Below are 18720 nucleotides of genomic sequence, written 5' to 3'. Positions count from 1 at the left end.
CGAGATTTGTTGGCCCGGTACGTATAGTCGCTTTTTGTCGAAATGGTCCTCCATCTCGCTTTGGACAATAAAATAATGGTTAAAAACAGAAGCGCGCTGCATATTTCTACCAATTCTAGAAAATGCAACAGAAGCTCGCTCCTGCAGGTTGAGATATTTATGGGTATAGAACCCCTGCTTCCATATCCCAATCCGGCAATTAGACGAGCTTTCCTCTATATCCGCATAAACATTTACAGCATGCATAGAACAATCGAAGAATCTTCGAACAATGAACCTTAAGAACTTGTTTCGGGCCGACCCAATGCTTGCGACAAAATGCGACGGGGTATGAGGAAGCCGAGCTTTTCAAGCCAGACATAGTCAACATTACATTTCTTTATGCATTTTGGAAAAATGGAAACCTGTTCCTCATGAGGTTTCCAATGTTTATTGTTATCAAGTTTGACATTTACCAGCTGGTTAAGCTCTCTCATTCACCTTTCATACCTCGATAATGGCCCAGGCATGTCATTGTAGTGCACAATGTAATGCACATACAATTGTGCGATATTCAGAGATGAACCATCGAGGGAAATCCGAAAGCTGAGAGTTCCCCAGAATATGCAAAATCCCGGGTCAATATGCCAGCATTCTCATGCAACTTGGGATGTTTACTCCCCTAATAGTGAGATCTTCAATGTGCATGATGGTCATGTCAGGTTCCTCTCTCTGCAACAAATCCTTACCCGCCAATTCATATAAAGGAGGCATCGTTAGATGGGAATCTTATGCTCCTCATGCATGGAATCCAGAATCAAGCATTTTCGAAGACCCCAATATGCATAATATTGTTCTTTTGGTGTTCCCCCAACGTGGTCACACACAACTTCATTTCCCTTCATACATTACATATATTATCTCCTCCCCGCGTCTAACTCAATTCCTGATATCCTTCTCAGGGGCCCTAAGCATGACCAGGTCCGTATGTATTTTATAGACCTGCATCGATCATATGACCATATATGCAGATCCTGTCTTGTTTTGTTGGCATTCTCGAAATAGGTCAAGTATCTAATAGATTCTGGTAGTCAATACGCCTGCGGAGTGCAAGGAGCAGAAGGTAGGAGCATGAAATGCTTATACATCTTATCCACCTTGTGGCTGAATCCATGCGAAATTATCTTCCGTTGAAAAGCCCTCATCCAACGAAAATAGCAATGTCTCCATTAGATTCCTCAAATTGGCCGTTGGTTACACAATGTAGGTAAACATAAGCATACCTTTTTGGACGTCCTTTGGAGATATTGGCTGGTGGCCGCAGATGTGGTCTCTTTACTGCATCCTCCATCCCTTTGTTCAAAATTACAAACTCCAACATCATTCTTGAAAAAGCAAATATCACAAAAACGGCACAAATCCTCAATGATTAATTGGTCGTTGACACGAAGAATATCGGCCAATGGTATTGAGACTTGCTTTTTTTCCCTCTTGATTTTCTTCATTCTCAGCTTTTTTGGCCCCCAAGTATGCAATATGCAACAACTACTACAACAATCCTCATTGTCACTATCAAATACTCTTCCGGCCCCCAACGCTCATAGCACTTTCTGAGTTTCTGAAGTTGGTTGGGGGCCAATTGTCGGTTATGCCCGGCCGCAAAGTGGCCATCATGCTTTTCATTCTGGAGTCGGCATCTGACATGATCACCGAGCAAACATGATGGATCAGGTTCGGGGAGCAAAGAGGGACATCGATCTCCCAGCCGAGAAACGATTGGCTTGGAATGCAAGTTTTTATCGAAAGGATGTTTAGACCAACGCATGAAATAGTTATAGTTAGTTAGAAATTGTGCATATCCATCCATATCAACCAGGCCGGGCCGCCTGAGTTAGTTTACTTCGAATTTGTTTTCTTAACTCCAAAATAAAAATAAAAATGAAAAATAAAAAGCACTGACTGACTGGCATTTGGACCCCAAAATGATCGACTTTTTATGCACGCACACCAATGTTTACAATATTCTGTTGGAAGTTGCTTGTTTTCACTTGTTCATGCCGAACAAGGTGTGTGCCGTACAAACACCTCTATCTTGCGGCGCCCATTGTGGTTGGCCCTCTGATATAACACTGATGCGGATTGAGAGCCTATTTTACTATGTAAAGGCAGCTGTGGTTGAAATTTAAGCATTGTGAATTAGAGAGAAGAATGTGATCTGTATGAAATGGTCCAATTTTAGGGAAAACTAACTACATGTAGAGGGATACTGATTTCCCATGCCCAGCATGGATCTAAAAAAAAAAAAAATCATTCGCGTAGAGACCAAAGCATATTTCAAAAGGCAATGGAGCAGTTAGACAAAACTATAAGCGTGAACAAAGGAAAAGAGAAAGTACCCAGAGCAAACAAAAAGTGACGGGGGGACAAAAATGAAGGATACGAAATGGATGAACTATCAGCGTAAATGCCTTCCAGTGCTTGTGCGACATCTAAATTTATTCGAAAAAAAAAAACGATTCAAATGGGAAAGAAGCAGCGAAAATACCAAAATAAAAATCAATAAAGAAACAAAATGCCACCCAAACGTAGTCTGTCTATCAAAATGTCACTCGAGAAGGGTTGTCCGTAGAACGACAGATTTTTTGTCAAGTTCCCCTGATAAACAATATGTAACGCGCGGAAAATAGGGCAAAAAATTGGTGGAAGAAATGGTACATGAAGCATAAAGTCATGTGGGAATAAGGAGAAGGTATGTCAAACAAAGAAAAGCCCAAATTATTTTTATCAAAGAGATTTGGATGCCGCGATATATATATGTTCCTGCAGTAGTCGCTGAGGAATGTTCCGAAGAGCAATGTCAAAGAATCATTGTCGAAGTATGCGCGTAGAGATATGTTTAGTAAGTGCCATGTACCGTGAAGCCATGAGCACTGTAAAATGTATCGAGAAAAAAAAAAAAAAAAAAAAAAAAAAAAAAAAAAAAACAAGCATTGGCAACAATAGTGGCTGTCCACGGTACTCGTTGAGCAGTGCGAAAATCACATTAGCAAATGCGTTCTTGGTTGGATATCTGTCAAGATAAAGGTTTTCAGGAGAAAATTAGTGAACTAGATGCCCTCGTTCACAGAAGAGGACAAAAAAAAGAGAGAGAGAGAAGAGCCGGATCAGTAGCGTGTATTTTCATAGGTATTGGTGAAATGCATTAGTGGTATCATCGAGGTATGGAGAAAGAAAGGACGCATTTAGTTTTTGCTGGTCCTCAGCCTCAGGGTATGTACTCGTTTGGTCGGGATATAGGATGGATGGAGATTGAAATGCCGGGGCTTGCTGGGGCATTGTTGGCACGCTTTTGGCCGTACGTTGAGCTTGACGATTCCGTCTTCTGCATCCATCTTCGCAATGCCTATATAGTTGACGTTAGTATAGTGAAAGGAATTAAAATGGACCTTTATTAGGAGCTAACACACCTTCGCAGAGTGTCCTGTCGCGCAAACCGATGGCCACACTGATCACAACCAAATTGCCGTAGTTTCTTATGAACCTGGAAACAGATGTCAATTCCGTCAATGAGACAAAAGCCGGATTCAATTAAAAAACACATACACTATCTTCGTGTCTAGTAAGGTCAGTTTTTCGGCCGAACTTTTTGGTGCACCCGGGTGAAGTGCATTTAAAAGGCAATTTTCGATTCGGATCATGGATTTTCATATGCGATTTGCAATTAGAATTCCTGGTAAAACGCATCCCGCATTTCTCACACTCAAACTTCGTGTCGGTTCCACTGGCTCTTCTCTTTGACTGTTTCCTAACACCGAATGGTTGACTCCTTGCTTGGTCTACTTGAGACACTGTCGCATGTGAGCGTGACGACCGTAAAGGGGCCCGAGGAGTCTTGTTATTTGTTGCGGGTCTTTGCATGTTATTATTCTCTACGCTTTGATTCTCCGCGTTATTGTCCAACTCAAAAGGGTGAGCGCCGGTATTTTGTTCCAAGTCCTGAGGACCCGAGCAGTTAACCTGCCTCTGCCGCTGTTGCATTATAATTGAGTGATGTTCTTGCCTCATAGTGGGAACCGCTGGGTAGTGAAAGCCGCCGTTGTATTGAGGTACATATCGCTGGAACATAGCATTACTAGCCATACCGCAGTGTGTAGGGTTAGAGTAAACCATTGAAGCATCCGAATGGTGTTGCGCGGTGTCTTGTAGCATTAAGTGACCCTCCTCAAACGAAGGTAGTCCCGACATCACCCCTATGGGGGAGAAAGCACTGTTTGGTTGGCATCCACGTTGCCATCCTTCAGAATGTTGGAGTATCGATTGCCGAGACGAGCACATCGACATTTGTGGGCTACCGAATATGCCAAGCCCAATAGCTATCGGTGAGTGTTCTGGGACGATTTCGGTTTGTTCGCAGCTTTGTGGAAGAGTAGGATATGGGGAGATATTCGCAACCATGGATTGCCCAGGAGTAGAACAAAAATGCGGGGAGAGCGTGGCATGAGACCTAGGGACAAGGTCCATAACTGAGATCAACAAACTCAATCACCACAGATGGCCTTCCTTGAGTACAATGTATATGATGTCAATTAAACGAGTATCGCAAAATAAGGAAAGAATGTATTAAACATCAAGCGTGAATAACTAAGTAAGAATTGAAGAGGGGCGCTGGGATATATATTTCAGAAAAAGTTGGAGATCAACAAGCCTCATATAAAACAATGCACCTTTTGTTGGTTGACCCGAAAACCGTTCTTCTACATTCCATTAATGAATGAAAGGTCATGATGTATTGCAGGGTTCAAGACTGTCGAAAGTTGGCTTGAAGAACGGGTGTTCCATACGGAGCGTAACCAGAAAAGTAAAAAATACCAACCACAAAATGCCAGCAAGGCAGAATTTGGGAAAGGAATTAGAAAAAAGAAAACCTATGTGAGGGCAGCGAACCCAACGGCCAGATAACCGCGGCCGTGCATCAGGGTCATGATTAGGTACCAAGGCATGTGGAGTGAGGGAGGGACGCACGATCGAGGTCGGGGGATGGCGTGACGAAAATCTTGCATAGAACGAAATAAAATTAAAAAAAAAAAAAAAAAGGAAACGGAAAACGAAAACAAAAAGGAAAAAAAAAAAGCCCTGCCACAGCTCCAGGAATGTGCATCAGCCAGAGAATTCGAACGGCAATGATGGATCCCAAATTGGAATAGGCGAACCCGACAGAGTGGTTGCGCATGCATCCAGTCTTACAAGTCTGAGCACTTGTAACGGTTTAGTTGGACGCAATCCTGGGCAGCACTAAGTGATTTGAACAAATAAGGGAGGTTTAAACGAACGCAACAGGCACAGTCGGTTCTTGGTTGTATCGGTTCGGGCGTCAATGAGTCCCTATAAGCCTTGCCTAGATCAAGCACGATGCCCTTCTGCTTGAGCCCCTTTTGGCCTGACGGCGAGGGTGTAAGTAGGCGAGGTATATGCGGGAGATCTACTGGGGGAGGAATGAGGCGCGAGGCGTGTACAAGCGGATCAATTCGCAAATGTGGCTATTAAAACAAGTGGATGGGATGTGCGTGGAAAATTCCGGAACCAACAGCCACAACGCAGCCTCATCCAGGTTAACAACCCAGGAACCTATTTTCCCAACCTACAAAGAACATTGAAAATACATTAAATACCTGCCCTCGTTTCTGACATAGGGTCTTTTAACCAGAGCTGCATTGTGGAAATGCTGCACTTTCAATGGCCCTTGTTGGAAGAAACAGCTGCAGCTAACTGTTCGATTTAGCTGCGTAGGCCATCCATAGTTTGGACCACATCCGCCAGACGAACTGGGCCCGCGGTCGGTCCCGGATCTCCTCCACTTAGGACATGGCTGGGAGTCGTAGGCACTCTTTCTCTCACCGGCAAAGGCGCAGGGCGAGAAAAGCCTTGAGGACGACACAGTGACACTTTGTGCGCCGTAATTCTTTTTTGACTTACCGCAGGGGAAAGAGATGACGAAGTTGCCACTGAAGGGCGGTTCTTCCGAGTGACATAGCGTCTACTACTTTCATATGCAAGAATGATGCCCACAAATGGCGAGTGAGTTACCTTCAACAGGACTATACGGACTCGGCGGATCGATTCATTTGATAAGAATAGCCGGAGAGGGCGAATGCAGAAAAGCGGTATCAGGTTCTTGCAGCAAACGATGTCAGTCTTACTGTCACACATATCGGCAGCTAATACAAGGGTATTGTCAATTTATTACTGACAAGTGGGGGCAGAAAGCAAGTTAGGCGCCGGGAGTTACCACTATCTAGTACATAAACGGACAGTCTACGCAGAGTTTAAACGCAAGTTAGCAGCAGAGTTGCGTGGGGTGGAGGGGGCGGTGCGCAATTAATGAGGCAAAAGTTAAATCATGTAGGGCAACTTACTGGAAGAAATATTCCTCTCGAGCATGGGCCATAATCTACACAGGTTAGTTAGCGGCTTCAATCCGCATGTGTCTGGCCACGGAAGGACTGACATACCTCTGTTAGGCTCAAGCTCATTAAACTCGTAACCGAAGATATCAAGAGAATGTTCGTCATGCAGACGAATACCAACCTAGATGCACATATTGAGTTAGAAAATCGTGCACAAACGGACACCCCGGCCAGTCACTATCCGGTACAAGTTGGCCGAAGAAAGCTGCAGGTGTGAGTGAAGGTAAAATAACGAATATGAATTGAAAGAACAAAGAAATCGATAGGCCAACGTAGCACCACGGAGCAAAAGCGGCCCGCCAGGGCCAATGTTGGTGCTGCCGGGGGGGGAGGGAATGCGATTGTCTTGAACGTGATCCGGTGCAGATGCGCAGATGTGCAGGATGGGAACGGCAGGCTTACATAAGGGGATAGCCGAAAAGAGGCGAAATCTAAAGAAATTAGCGTCAAAAACATCTAAACGCGATAGCCAATCGATATTTTGGAAATCCCTGCGATTTCAAATTGGGCTGCAGCAACAACCGCGGGAGTGCAAGGGGCTTACATCGTGGGCGATGTCCTAATATCCAATGATTTCAGCCACTTGCTGTTTTGCATGGAGTAGTCGATGCTTGGCGAGGACACTGGTGCAAGAACAACTTACAAATCCACGTGCATCCAACCTATTCAATATCACATTTGATACGATTCCGTTAGCATTGCCGTTGCAAGCCTCACCAATTTTAGGGAAACTTTTAGCAGCCTTACCCAAAGAAGGCTTTGACTAAAATCCATGACATCTCCAGCGGTGTCAATCGATCCCTTGCTAACATCGTGAAAGTGGTGAGAAAGCCTGAGTGCATGTTGGTGGAGTAGTTAGTGACCGCCTTGACTGGGATTTCCACTCAGTCCATGACGGAATAGCGGACCAGGAACGAACACCCATACCAATATACAGGATCGCGACCACAGGGAGAAACTTTAGGAGGGCCTTCGTCTAAGCCCGCTCATGGCGTTAGCACCAGAGATGACCTAGTTGAGGCGTGTGGAAAATCATGTACCATTTCCTTGAGTACGGGTATCTATGCATAATCAGTAACAGTACACATGCATCCGGTGCGTAAAATTGTGTGGCTGAGGAGTTACTAACCAAGCTACCAAAGTAAGAATTCAGGCTCATCAAGGAGCAGACCCTGTTATTCCTATTAGATGCAAGCAATAGTGGCGGTGCACTTAGATGAAACATTGAGCTTGCCTCGGAACCAAAAATAATGCTTCTAGCGACAGGATATCGAAAGAAGTGTCCGTGATATATGCATTTCCTTGACTCAATCCGATGATACCTTCGGAAAACCCCGTTAGCAGAGAGGCCCTGGCTGTTTCTGATCAATTGGATTCATGTCAAGCAGGGCTACTGATTTTGGCATCACTATGAATACTACTACGCCACAACGGGGTTTCAGAGGGCAAGAGTACCCAAGGCATCCCAGAAGATGCAATCCACCGGGCAAGTCAGGATTGTGCCTGGTAAACTTACGAGCAATAAGAAATGTAAACCCTGTTCCAATTATTCCTAGGTTCCATAGACTCCAGAAATTTTTTTGATAGAACATGATCCCAGTATCCGATAATCCGCCAATTTGGTCGTATGCAAATGCGGAAATCCAAATATACAGCAATATTTCGACGGGGCTGATTCGCAGAGGGTCCCTAGCCATCAGAACATAGTAGTACAAAGCGATAAATGACAAGAAAAACACAGCCTCGAAGGTTTTGCGATAGACGGGGACCCGCAATCGGCAATATGGATCGGTCATTCTTTCAGGTCCAAGTTGTCAGAAACGCTGGGCGTTTAGCTTGAACGGCGTTGTGTTCGAAACGGTTATCTCCATACCTTTTGTGGAACAGCTGTGGTTTTTTCTTTGAATGAACGCTCAAAGTATCCCACAATATTATTTCTCCCGTCCACATCCCATTGACCACTTCCTGGACCACTGTCTGCGATACGAACTTCTTTGCGTTTGCAATTATCGCGATTTCCAGAGCATTAAAACCGGCAAATATGCCATATTCGTCAGATTCGAATTCAGATCCCGAAGGGTTTGCACCGGTGTTATAGCTGCTTCGCTGCGAATTCTTAACGGTTCTTGTTCCATAACCAAAAAGACGCGAAAAAGGTCTAGCGTGATATAATAGTGGTCTGCATTCATAGTCATCTTGACTTGAGTCTGCTTTGCGCGTGCTGAATGGTTCTTCAACATAGCTTTGGATACCAACTTCAGATGTTGGCAGGGTCCATGTGTCCGGAAGTTCATCGAGCAGATATTCAATGATATCCCTAGGGGTTAGGTATGTTAAAAACTGCCAGGCAACAAATTCACACGCAAATCCTCGACTCTCGTTAAGACCCCAATAACCATCTTCCTGGCTACAAAAATGCCATTTTAAAATCCTGCAGTTCGTTAGGTCAATTCTTCTCAAATAGCTGCATTATGAATGTGTTCGTACATTAGAGCTTTGATAAGAGCAGGGTTATGTACTTCGTCAGCCAGAGATATTGCTAGTTTCTTTAAAGGGGACCCTGCTGCTGTTCCCCGCATCTGGTCAAAACTATACGGTGTATCTGGAATCGCTTGAATGATGTACCTGGAATCATGTCAGTCTACATCTTACGGTTCAAAATTTTGGCAATTGTCACTCACTTCGAAAGCTTCCGGATCATTGACCCAATGGGCTCATCAGCAGAAATCTTGGGGATCTCAAATCCATCATTGCCTGGTTGTGTAATCGACAAAACTTGAGGGCACATGATTGTTTCGATGTCTCAAGGTTGGTCAATCTTAACTCAAACACGGAAGGTTTTCAACACTCCGAAAGGCAATATAATATATCCCAAAACTTTACTCATTCTGTCTCTAATACTTACTCTTGTTAACTGGTACGTTTACGTGTTAGCTCATTTTGCCTCTTTCAAAAATGCATTGGCAACGTGTCATTACAGCTTGTCCAATATCACCAATATACGCATTCCTTCGGATTTATTATCCACACTTATAAAGAGAAAACCAATAGAGGCAGAAACACCTAACGAACATATTATGATCTATACAAATGTTCACTCAGTGATGCTTTTGCAAGATAGTATTTAGGCCAGTTGACAGGAGAACGCGTCGTTGAAGCATTCTAAAATAAGGTTAGCGCGATTTGTTCCAATCTTAGCCGATTCCAAGAAGATTCAAGCCAGTGCAAGTTCAAAAATAAATCTTATAGACATTTATCAAGCTGGGCATACTGCAATTCGCTTTTCACCTCAAACTCAAGATAGGCTATGCTATGTAATCTTATTCATGGATAGTATACTGCGTCGAAACAACTTGTTGCATTCCGTTACAGGCAATCTGGACTGTTAGGCCACTGGGGCAAAAGAGCTCTCTCACACCACGCTCGTAGTAGAGGGGACGAACCAATCCAAAACCCCCAACACAAGACAACACCTAAACACCACGTGATTCTCTGCTTATCTAATCATCCAACGAGACCTTCCAGAACGTCATAGGGCAAGCTCTCTTTCATCTCTCGCTCAACGTCGTCTGCTCACGCCGACGACGACATCGGTTCATCGTGACAGGTCTCTGCCGCGGTTTGGAGTTCAGGCCTTCTATTTCAGGATCATTCCCACATATAAGGAAACTCTTTTACCCAAGATATGCCAAGTAGAGGATAGTTGTCATGCCATCAGTTTGCGATTTACTGTCATGATAGAGTTTGATCTCCGAAAGACATTATGGGCCAGGGCTATTCCCTTACCACGCTTTCCGCTGGCTCTGCGGGCATCGACGTCCCAGAGCTCGCGGACCTCGTATACGAAAAGTCCTTGGGAACCGCCAGGTTCATGAAGAGCATTCGTGCTAGGCACAGAAATGGTCTCGTTTTCGTTAAAGTGATAATGAAACCGTATCCGAGCATGAAATTGGACCCATATGTCAAGGCCCTTCTACGTATGTTTAAATTTCTATGATACAACTATTAGCGCAATCTAACCATATTCCAATAGATGAACGAGATATACTGGAAGATGTTCCTAATGCCCTAGGGTATCAGCGGATACTTGAGACCGGGACTGGTGGTTATCTAGTTCGTCAATATATCCACAGTTCACTATACGATCGTATGAGGTATGTTTGATCTCCGATTCTCCTGATGTAGACAGCCCCTGTTTAACCCTATGAAGCACACGCCCATTCCTTGAGGATATCGAGAAGAAATGGTTAGCTTACCAACTGCTTTCCGCCCTCCGCGATTGCCATTCCCATGACGTTTACCACGGAGATATAAAAACGGAAAATTTGCTTGTGACATCCTGGAACTGGCTATACTTGTCGGATTTTTCGTCGTCATTTAAGCCGACATTCCTTCCAGAAGATAATCCGGCCGATTTTTCATTCTATTTTGATACCTCTGGCCGGCGGACATGTTACTTGGCCCCCGAAAGATTCCTCATAGCCGGTGAAGAGCCAGAGAGTAGAGGAGTAAACTGGGCAATGGACATATTTAGCGCTGGTTGCGTGATTGCTGAGTTATTTCTTGAGTCGCCAATCTTTACGCTCAGTCAACTTTATAAATACCGAAAGGGGGAATACGATCCGGAACATAGCCACCTGTCAAAGATTGAAGATCCAGATATAAGGGATCTGATTGTTCATATGATCCGCGTCGACCCCGAATCCAGGTACTCAGCGGAGGAATGCCTCAATTTCTGGCGCCACAAGGCATTTCCTGAATATTTTTACAGTTTTCTTCACCAATACATGGGACTCATTACTGACCCTTCGTCTGGTCGTGCCCGGCTTGAGCTTAGTCCCGGTGATCTGCGAGAAGCTGATGAACGAATTAACAAAACCTTTTTGGATTTTGACAAGATATCTTATTTTCTTGGCGTTGATGTCAAACCTGCTATTGATGGATCAAATCTTACTCTTCCAACACTTAACTATCCTATTTTCCCCCTTCAACTCGATTTGCCGAACCATGGCAATCAACCTCTAACTTCTCAGTCAGATTCGAATGATGGAACACTGATATTTCTCACACTTGTTGTTTCAAGTCTCCGAAATACCGCCAAGGCCTCCGCTAGAGTGAAAGCCTGTGATATCCTGTTAGCTTTCGCTGAAAGGGTTCCTGACGAAGCGAAGCTCGACAGGATTTTGCCTTTTGTGATGTTTTTACTTACGGATCGCTCAGATTTGGTCAAAGTGGCTGCTATTCGGACGCTGACCCAACTTCTAGCGATGGTCCGGGTAGTTTCTCCAGTTAATGCTTACATCTTCCCGGAGTATATCTTTCCCCGCTTACAGCCCTTTGTACCTGGTCCCAATTCAAATCCTAGCCCTATTGTTAGGGCGGCATATGCATCCTGCATCGCTTCACTTGCACAAACTTCCCTTCGGGTGCTAGATATGATTCAGGCTTTGCGCTCAGATATACGCCTTGGGTCGCTTGTTCCTGAAAGCACAGAAAAAGGTTGGACCGAAGATGTATCTTATCATAATCTCTATGATGTTGCTCGAATTGATCTCCTAGAATTCTTCGAAACTCATACGAAAGCTCTACTTACAGACAATGATGTTTCTGTTCGTCGTGCCTTCCTTGGATCAGTCTCCAGTCTTTGTGTCTTCTTCGGCAATCCGAAGGCAAATGAGGTGATTCTCAGTCACCTGAATACGTATTTGAATGATAAAGATTGGATACTCAAATGTGCTTTTTTTGAGGCAGTGGTTGGAGTCGCAACATATGTAGGAAGCACAAGTTTGGAAGAGTTTATTTTACCTCTCATGGTCCAATCTATGACTGATCCAGAAGAGTTCGTTGTGGAGAGAGTTCTTCGCTCTCTTGCTCGTATGGCCAAACTGGGACTATTTCAGCGATCAACGACGTGGGACCTCCTCCATATTGCAGTACGATTTTTTATCCACCCTAGCATATGGATACGCGAAGCGGCTGTCCATTTTGTTGTCACTTCAACAACATTCCTTTCTCCGGCCGATACGTACTCCATTATAACACCTCTTGTTCGTCCCTTTCTCAAAACTAACACAACAAACATCTCTGAAGTTCAGCTGTTGGACGCACTGAAAAAGCCACTCTCCAAGAGCGTATACGATATGTTATTGATATGGGTAACTAAATCAGAGAAAGGTATCTTTTGGAAGGCCGCTACTCGAGACGGGACGTTTGATCTAGGCAGCCCACGTACGTCAAGTGCTGGAAAGATAAGGCAGCGTGGCAGCAGTGGCTCATCGAGCGCGATCACAAAAAATGACGAAGATGAACAATGGCTTTCTCGCTTAAGGAATATTGGTATGACCCAGGAGGACGAATTCAAATTATTAGCTCTCAAGGAATACATATGGCGAGTTGCCACAAGACGAGCAAAGGAAGGAGATACCAGCTCAAATCCCGGCTTGTCCCACATTATATCCTTAAGTCAGCACGGTGTTACTCTGCAAACGGTCTTTTTTGAAAAACATCAAGACTTGCCACAACGACGGTCGTCGCCTGACAAATCGAAAGCACCAGCTGGCGAAAGAAAAGTTCATACAATTGCTGATGCACTTCTTGACGCTTCAACAACAATTGATTCCGTTCCTGGATCGCGCCGTAAAAATCTCATACCAAGGGGCAGTGGGCGGATGGAAAGTGGAAGTTCTCTTAGAGTGCAACTAAATATCCGAGACCCAGCTTCGCCTGAATCGTTGTCACCGACCCCTCCAGTTGGATCACAGGATTCTTCAAGATCCCAATCAGATGTGGAGCACAGGGATGTCACTCATCGACACCGACCACAACCTCCATCGGCACGCGATCGTTCATTGAAGCGCATCGATCCTGACAACCTTTCGGTAGCCCTCCCAGGCGGTGAGGTCTATCGCCGGCCTTCGGCTATAAGCCTTCTCAACCGTAATGAAACCGCAAAAGCGTATGCCGAAACTTCCACCACGTCAACAAACGCCTTCGGAAAAGTAGACGCTCCCTTCCAAAGAGAACAGCACTTGCCGTCACCGCTTTCGATGGCGTATCACTCGAACCTTCCAGCAAAAGTACCACAACAAAATCGCACAAACCACACATATCGCGGCAACGACCCGACAATACTAAAACTTCTAGATGCAGTATTTGCTGAGAATTACCCTATAGACTTATATGATTTCGGACCTACAGTTTCTCCGGTCAGCGCTCATCATCCTATCAAGAAAGCCAGTTTCCAGTCGCCAGATAAGCCTTGGAGGCCCCAAGGAAATCTGGTTGCAATGTTCGGTGAGCATAGCGGATCCATCAACCGCGTTGTCGTTGCTCCAGATCACGCATTTTTCGTCACAGCGTCAGACGATGGGACGCTGAAAATATGGGATACCACAAGACTGGAAAAAAACGTAACTCCACGTTCCCGACAAACTCACCGTCACAACAGTGGTGCGAAAGTAAAATGTGTTACCTTCATTGAAAACACTCATACCTTTGTCTCCGCAGCTACGGACGGGAGTATTCATGCCGTTAGGATCGATTATCGTAATATCAATGATGCTGTTCGCTACGGCAAACCGCAAGTCGTCCGCGAATATAACCTGTCTTACCTTTCAAATATTGTTGGCGAATACGCCGTTTGGATGGAACATTATCGATCTGAGGCCCATTCAATCCTTCTTATTGCCACAAACAAGTGTCGAATTTACGCACTAGATCTAAAAACGATGACCTTGTTGTACACCCTGGAAAATGCAATCCATCATGGAACTCCCACGACATTCTGTTTGGACAGGAAGCATAACTGGCTCCTTCTCGGTACATCGCATGGTATCCTTGACCTCTGGGATCTTCGGTTTCGCTTACGAGTGAAATCATGGGGCCTTCCCGCTGGAACCCCTATTCATAGGTTGCTTATACACCCGCTTAAAGGACGAGGGAGGTGGGTATGCGTAGTAGGAGGCAGCAGCGACGCTGAAATTATGGTATGGGATATTGATAAGGTTCAATGCAGAGAGGTTTACCGGACATCGTCGGCACCCGCCAATAAGGCTAATGCAGCTGACGACGTTCCCAACCCCAGCATACGGAAAAATATCCACCTGGCAGCAGATACTAGCTGGAAGAACTATGAACCTTGGCGTGTTGATGAAGATCGCCCCGAAGGTATGCTCGGGCGATTTGCTGGCAATCCTACGTCGCCTGCTGGCGTTGAGCCAAGTGCTGGAAATGGGGCCATCTTCCCTTCATCTAGCAGCAGCGACTACGGTGGCATCCGGGCCATTGCAGTCGGTCTTGACGTACCTGAGAATAGCCTGGAAGGATCTAAATGCGGATTCTTAATATCTGGTGGATCGGATAGGAAAGTTCGCTTCTGGGATACCACACATCCGGATGCTTCAATGATAATTAGTGGATTGGGAGTAGTGCCTGACGGGATCGCCCAGAAACCACGATACGACACAACACACCCTACTCCTTCATTATCCATCACCACTGAGTGGGTGCCGATGACTGCAACTTCTCCTAATGGCGGTGGCAAAGGGCAGGGCTCTACAAAAAAGCGTGGGGACAAGGCTTCGAGTGCTGGACCCACTGCTTCCAGCCGTCCTCCCCGAAGTACGGTAATCAGCCTACAACAGCAACAACTTTTGAAAAGTCATCTTGACTCCATTCTTGATGTTGCCCTCTTGGAAGTTCCGTATGGGATGGCTATCAGCGTCGATCGTGGGGGAATGGTATACGTATTTCAGTAGATTTTCGGGGATTCCTAATATATGTTTTGGATGTTTTTTATTCGAAAGCAAGCGTTCTTATACCCACGATGAATATTCGCCTCAGGAAACCCAGTACATTTTGTAAGATCTATTGTCAAAATCAAACCTATTACATCGCTATGTCAATTCCAGCCGTGAATCTATACACGGACTCTGCTAGTGTACTCCACTATCAAATCTTTAGCAACAATTTTCAAATTTTCCATCCATAGGCACAACAAAACAAGTCCCAGTTCTTAGGATATAATCTGAACGCCCACGGTAATGTAGACCCCATGTTTTGTGTTCTGGCACGAAGATTTCGAAGCTACGGAGTGCTCAATTTTAATTTTCGCTGCCTTCAGGATGACCAAAGTGCCTTTTTGCATCCTTTCTTGAAAAAGACCAGGAGTCTCTCCAAATCGAATTGATGAGAGAAGAGTGAGCCTGGATAGAGATCTGTACGGAGGTCGCGGGAACAAGTCCTTGCACGCACTAGAAATATAAATGGAAATCTCAATACAGAGCTCAAAAATATATCCAGTGCTCATCGCAGAAGTTATGAGGCCTTGGTGCCTAATTTGACAGCCAAAAAATGGGGGCTTGCCACCTTATGACACGCTTACCACATAAGTTTCTAGCCTGTGCAAGACTTAATTTTCCATCCTCCAATACAAACTTTGACAGCCAGCCCAGCAGTGCACAAACAAATAACAACCAAGCAAGACAATGTCATCCTGGGGCCACTGACGTCCTGTCAAAGTGCCAAACGGCCTGGGCAGAAGCATGCAGCACGAACTTGTTTTGCCGCCTAATATTCAACCATTGTGCTCAAGGGCCTGCCACTAGCCTTCCCGGCAGCCGGGGGCTATTGAAATGCTGCGCCGAAAGGGGAAAAGGGAAGGAAAAATGCTTGATCAAGCCCTCTATTTTCTTACGAAGCAAATCACTTGAATGCCGAGGGTAGAGGGCACGAACCAATCCAATCGCCCAACAATTTATGGCCAGGACTAAGTCTGCCGGCGTGCAAAAATAGCCTTATCCGGCCCGTTGTCTTTTTTTTTCCCGCTTGGATGAGCTCCTCTGCGTGTATATCCCTTTTTTTTCGATTTGCTCTTCATTTTTTTTTGTTTGTTTTTGCGAGTCGATTTTTCCAGTTACTATCCCTCTCTTTCAATCATGGATACTATAGATCCTAACTTAACACGGTCAGATCTAATAGTCCTCCAGGAATTGTTTGGCGATGCTTCCATGCTAAGGAGCCAAGCTGTGGCATCTCTGGGAAGTGGACCAAGCGGAACGGATACGCTCGGTATCGATGAATGTGAAACGAGACAGAGGTCCAACAGTAAGAATCTTTAGCTGGATTGCATCTCATACTGTTCTAATAGGATTTTAAAGAAAATGGACCCGCTGAATCCAGCTGTCTCGAAGCCAGCAATGCCACAGTTGAAACGTTGTCTGCATTCAACAATCCTCAGCACAAAGATTTCGAACCAACTATCTTTGTTGGGTGGGATTTCAAAGATATCAAGCTCCCCCACCTTATTGATGAATATATATTGCGGCCGTATGTCAACGTTGGCCGGAGGATTGTCCGTGTCGAAACAGATGTGGTAATGCTAACGCATCTCCTCCTATACTTTGCTACATCCGTTCCAAGCGCCATTTTTCTGTTTTACCACTTCAATTGGGTCCATGGAGTCTTTCACTGGATCATGCAATCCTATTACGTGGGAACATATACTCTCATGATGCACCAACACATTCACATGGGAGGAATTCTTGCTCGGAAGTACTCATGGCTTGATACGTTGTTTCCCTACATCACAAATCCGCTGATGGGCCACACTTGGAACTCGTACTATTATCATCACGTCAAACATCACCATGTCGAAGGCAACGGTCCTAGCGACCTCTCTTCCACCATTCGCTATCAGCGGGACGACCTCGGTGATTTCCTATGCTACGTTGGTAGATTCATGTTCTTTATCTGGCTGGAGCTACCATTGTACTTTCTCCGCACGTCAAAGACGAGATTAGCTATAAAAGCTGCATTTTGGGAAATTTCAAATTACCTTGCTATTTTCCTCCTTTTCAAAGTTAATTGGAAAGCTACACTGTTCGTATTTGCGCTCCCACTCTTGCAATTACGAGTGGGATTGATGGTCGGCAACTGGGGCCAACATGCCTTTGTGGATGAAATGGATCCAGATTCCGACTTTCGCTCAAGTATCACTCTAATAGATGTTGCCGTAAGTACTTTCCATTCTGTTTTCACCCAAGTTTATGCTAAAGTCTATACACATAGAGCAACCGTTTCTGTTTCAATGACGGCTATCACACCTCTCACCACCTCAACCCTCTGAGGCACTGGCGGGAACACCCAGTTGCATTCCTCAAGCAGAAAAAGCGTTACTCTGAAGAGTTTGCGCTGGTATTCCATAACATTGATTATATCATGTTAACAGTCAAGCTGATGCAGAAGGACTATGTGCACTTGGCAAAATGTCTCGTTCCCATTGGTGATCAAGTCCATATGACCATGGACGAGATCGCTACAATGCTTAGGACCAAAACACGTCGATTTACTGAAGAGGATATTAAGAAGAAATTCAAAGTGAATAAATAGTGAGTGTGTAACATACATTGGATCCTAAATGTACCCTAATATGCGCTGGTTGGCCCATCTTCTATTTGTATCATTATGTTTCTGTATATGGAGTTCGTTTATATATACCCATCGCTCCTAGGCTTCACCCTTTTGAGAACTGTGCATTCTTGCAGCCTCTTCCTACTAGTATTTTTCATTCCTTATCTGTCTGTACTCACTTGATATCTGGATAGAATTTGTATATTTTACTATTTCTTTTTCGTGCATCTCGACTCATAGATATCACTTTCATAACATGTCAATTTAAAATATAACACTCTGCCGAAATATGCCGAAGAACAATCAGCTGTGACACTGGTTGTGACTTTTAACAATGACATCATGCACAGCAACCTAGAAGTCGTTCTATAAAACCCGAGGCTTTTGACTCTTTAGTTCGAAAATAGTGGTAATATATCGGGAGATCGAAAGTTGTTTTTTGACCCTCGTAGGGCAACGCAACATGAAGCCCATAGGACTAATTCTAAACTAGGTTGAGACATCCATGATAACTTGAATCCATGAGCGTGGGTGGGGGGGCCTGGTAGATGCAATGAACCTCATTCAATATATGCATCTACGCACAACTAGGTTTCATTTACTTTGGATTAAACCGTATGCTCTTACAACATAGCAAACCACCTGCAGCTTTCAGGTATCAAAAATATGCTCGGTCGTTGCTCGAGCGTTCGCTTCATACAAACCAGATGAGATGACACCGCCAATGTCTCAACCTCCTGGAAACTCGACACCCCACTTTCCCTCCCGTCAGCCTGAGACGAAGCGAGGAAATTGATAAGGGATTGCCGCCCATGCTCTTTACCCTAGTTGGACGACAACTGTATCATGGACTCCAAAATAATGTTAC

At 44.8% G+C, this 18720-nt stretch overlaps 5 protein-coding genes across 5 annotated transcripts; 3 read left to right on the top strand and 2 right to left on the bottom strand.

Moving 5' to 3' along the window:
- Positions 1-271: 271 nt before the first annotated feature.
- HCBG_05096 (uncharacterized protein) lies at positions 272-1114 on the top strand (the record flags this gene model as incomplete). Its single annotated transcript, XM_045432145.1, has 4 exons — positions 272-328; positions 747-832; positions 942-964; positions 1071-1114. The coding sequence occupies 4 exons, from the start codon at positions 272-274 to the stop codon at positions 1112-1114; spliced, it is 210 nt and encodes a 69-aa protein (XP_045287357.1).
- Positions 1115-3159: 2045 nt separating this feature from the next.
- Positions 3160-4500, bottom strand: HCBG_05095 (uncharacterized protein; the record flags this gene model as incomplete). Its single annotated transcript, XM_045432144.1, has 3 exons — positions 3160-3382; positions 3447-3520; positions 3583-4500. The coding sequence occupies 3 exons, from the start codon at positions 4498-4500 to the stop codon at positions 3160-3162; spliced, it is 1215 nt and encodes a 404-aa protein (XP_045287356.1).
- An 879-nt stretch (positions 4501-5379) lies between these two features.
- HCBG_05094 (uncharacterized protein) lies at positions 5380-9231 on the bottom strand (the record flags this gene model as incomplete). Its single annotated transcript, XM_045432143.1, has 12 exons — positions 5380-5416; positions 5565-5617; positions 5953-6194; positions 6489-6564; positions 6846-6874; positions 7371-7419; positions 7484-7504; positions 7573-7615; positions 8097-8240; positions 8317-8760; positions 8931-9068; positions 9125-9231. The coding sequence occupies 12 exons, from the start codon at positions 9229-9231 to the stop codon at positions 5380-5382; spliced, it is 1383 nt and encodes a 460-aa protein (XP_045287355.1).
- An 834-nt stretch (positions 9232-10065) lies between these two features.
- Positions 10066-15199, top strand: HCBG_05093 (ubiquitin-binding serine/threonine protein kinase VPS15; the record flags this gene model as incomplete). The annotated part of the gene is made up of 3 exons (XM_045432142.1): positions 10066-10420; positions 10477-10597; positions 10654-15199. 3 exons carry the CDS (start codon positions 10207-10209, stop codon positions 15197-15199), a joined length of 4881 nt encoding a protein of 1626 aa, XP_045287354.1.
- A 1179-nt stretch (positions 15200-16378) lies between these two features.
- On the top strand, positions 16379-17831 carry HCBG_05092 (uncharacterized protein; the record flags this gene model as incomplete). The annotated part of the gene is made up of 3 exons (XM_045432141.1): positions 16379-16547; positions 16601-17454; positions 17511-17831. 3 exons carry the CDS (start codon positions 16379-16381, stop codon positions 17829-17831), a joined length of 1344 nt encoding a protein of 447 aa, XP_045287353.1.
- Positions 17832-18720: the final 889 nt, after the last annotated feature.

The sequence above is a fragment of the Histoplasma capsulatum genome (assembly GCF_000150115.1).
Source record: "Histoplasma capsulatum G186AR genomic scaffold supercont2.6, whole genome shotgun sequence".
In the NCBI taxonomy this organism is placed as follows: domain Eukaryota; kingdom Fungi; phylum Ascomycota; class Eurotiomycetes; order Onygenales; family Ajellomycetaceae; genus Histoplasma; species Histoplasma capsulatum.
Note: the sequence above shows the minus strand (reverse complement) of the source record. Positions and strands in the feature narration are given on the sequence as shown.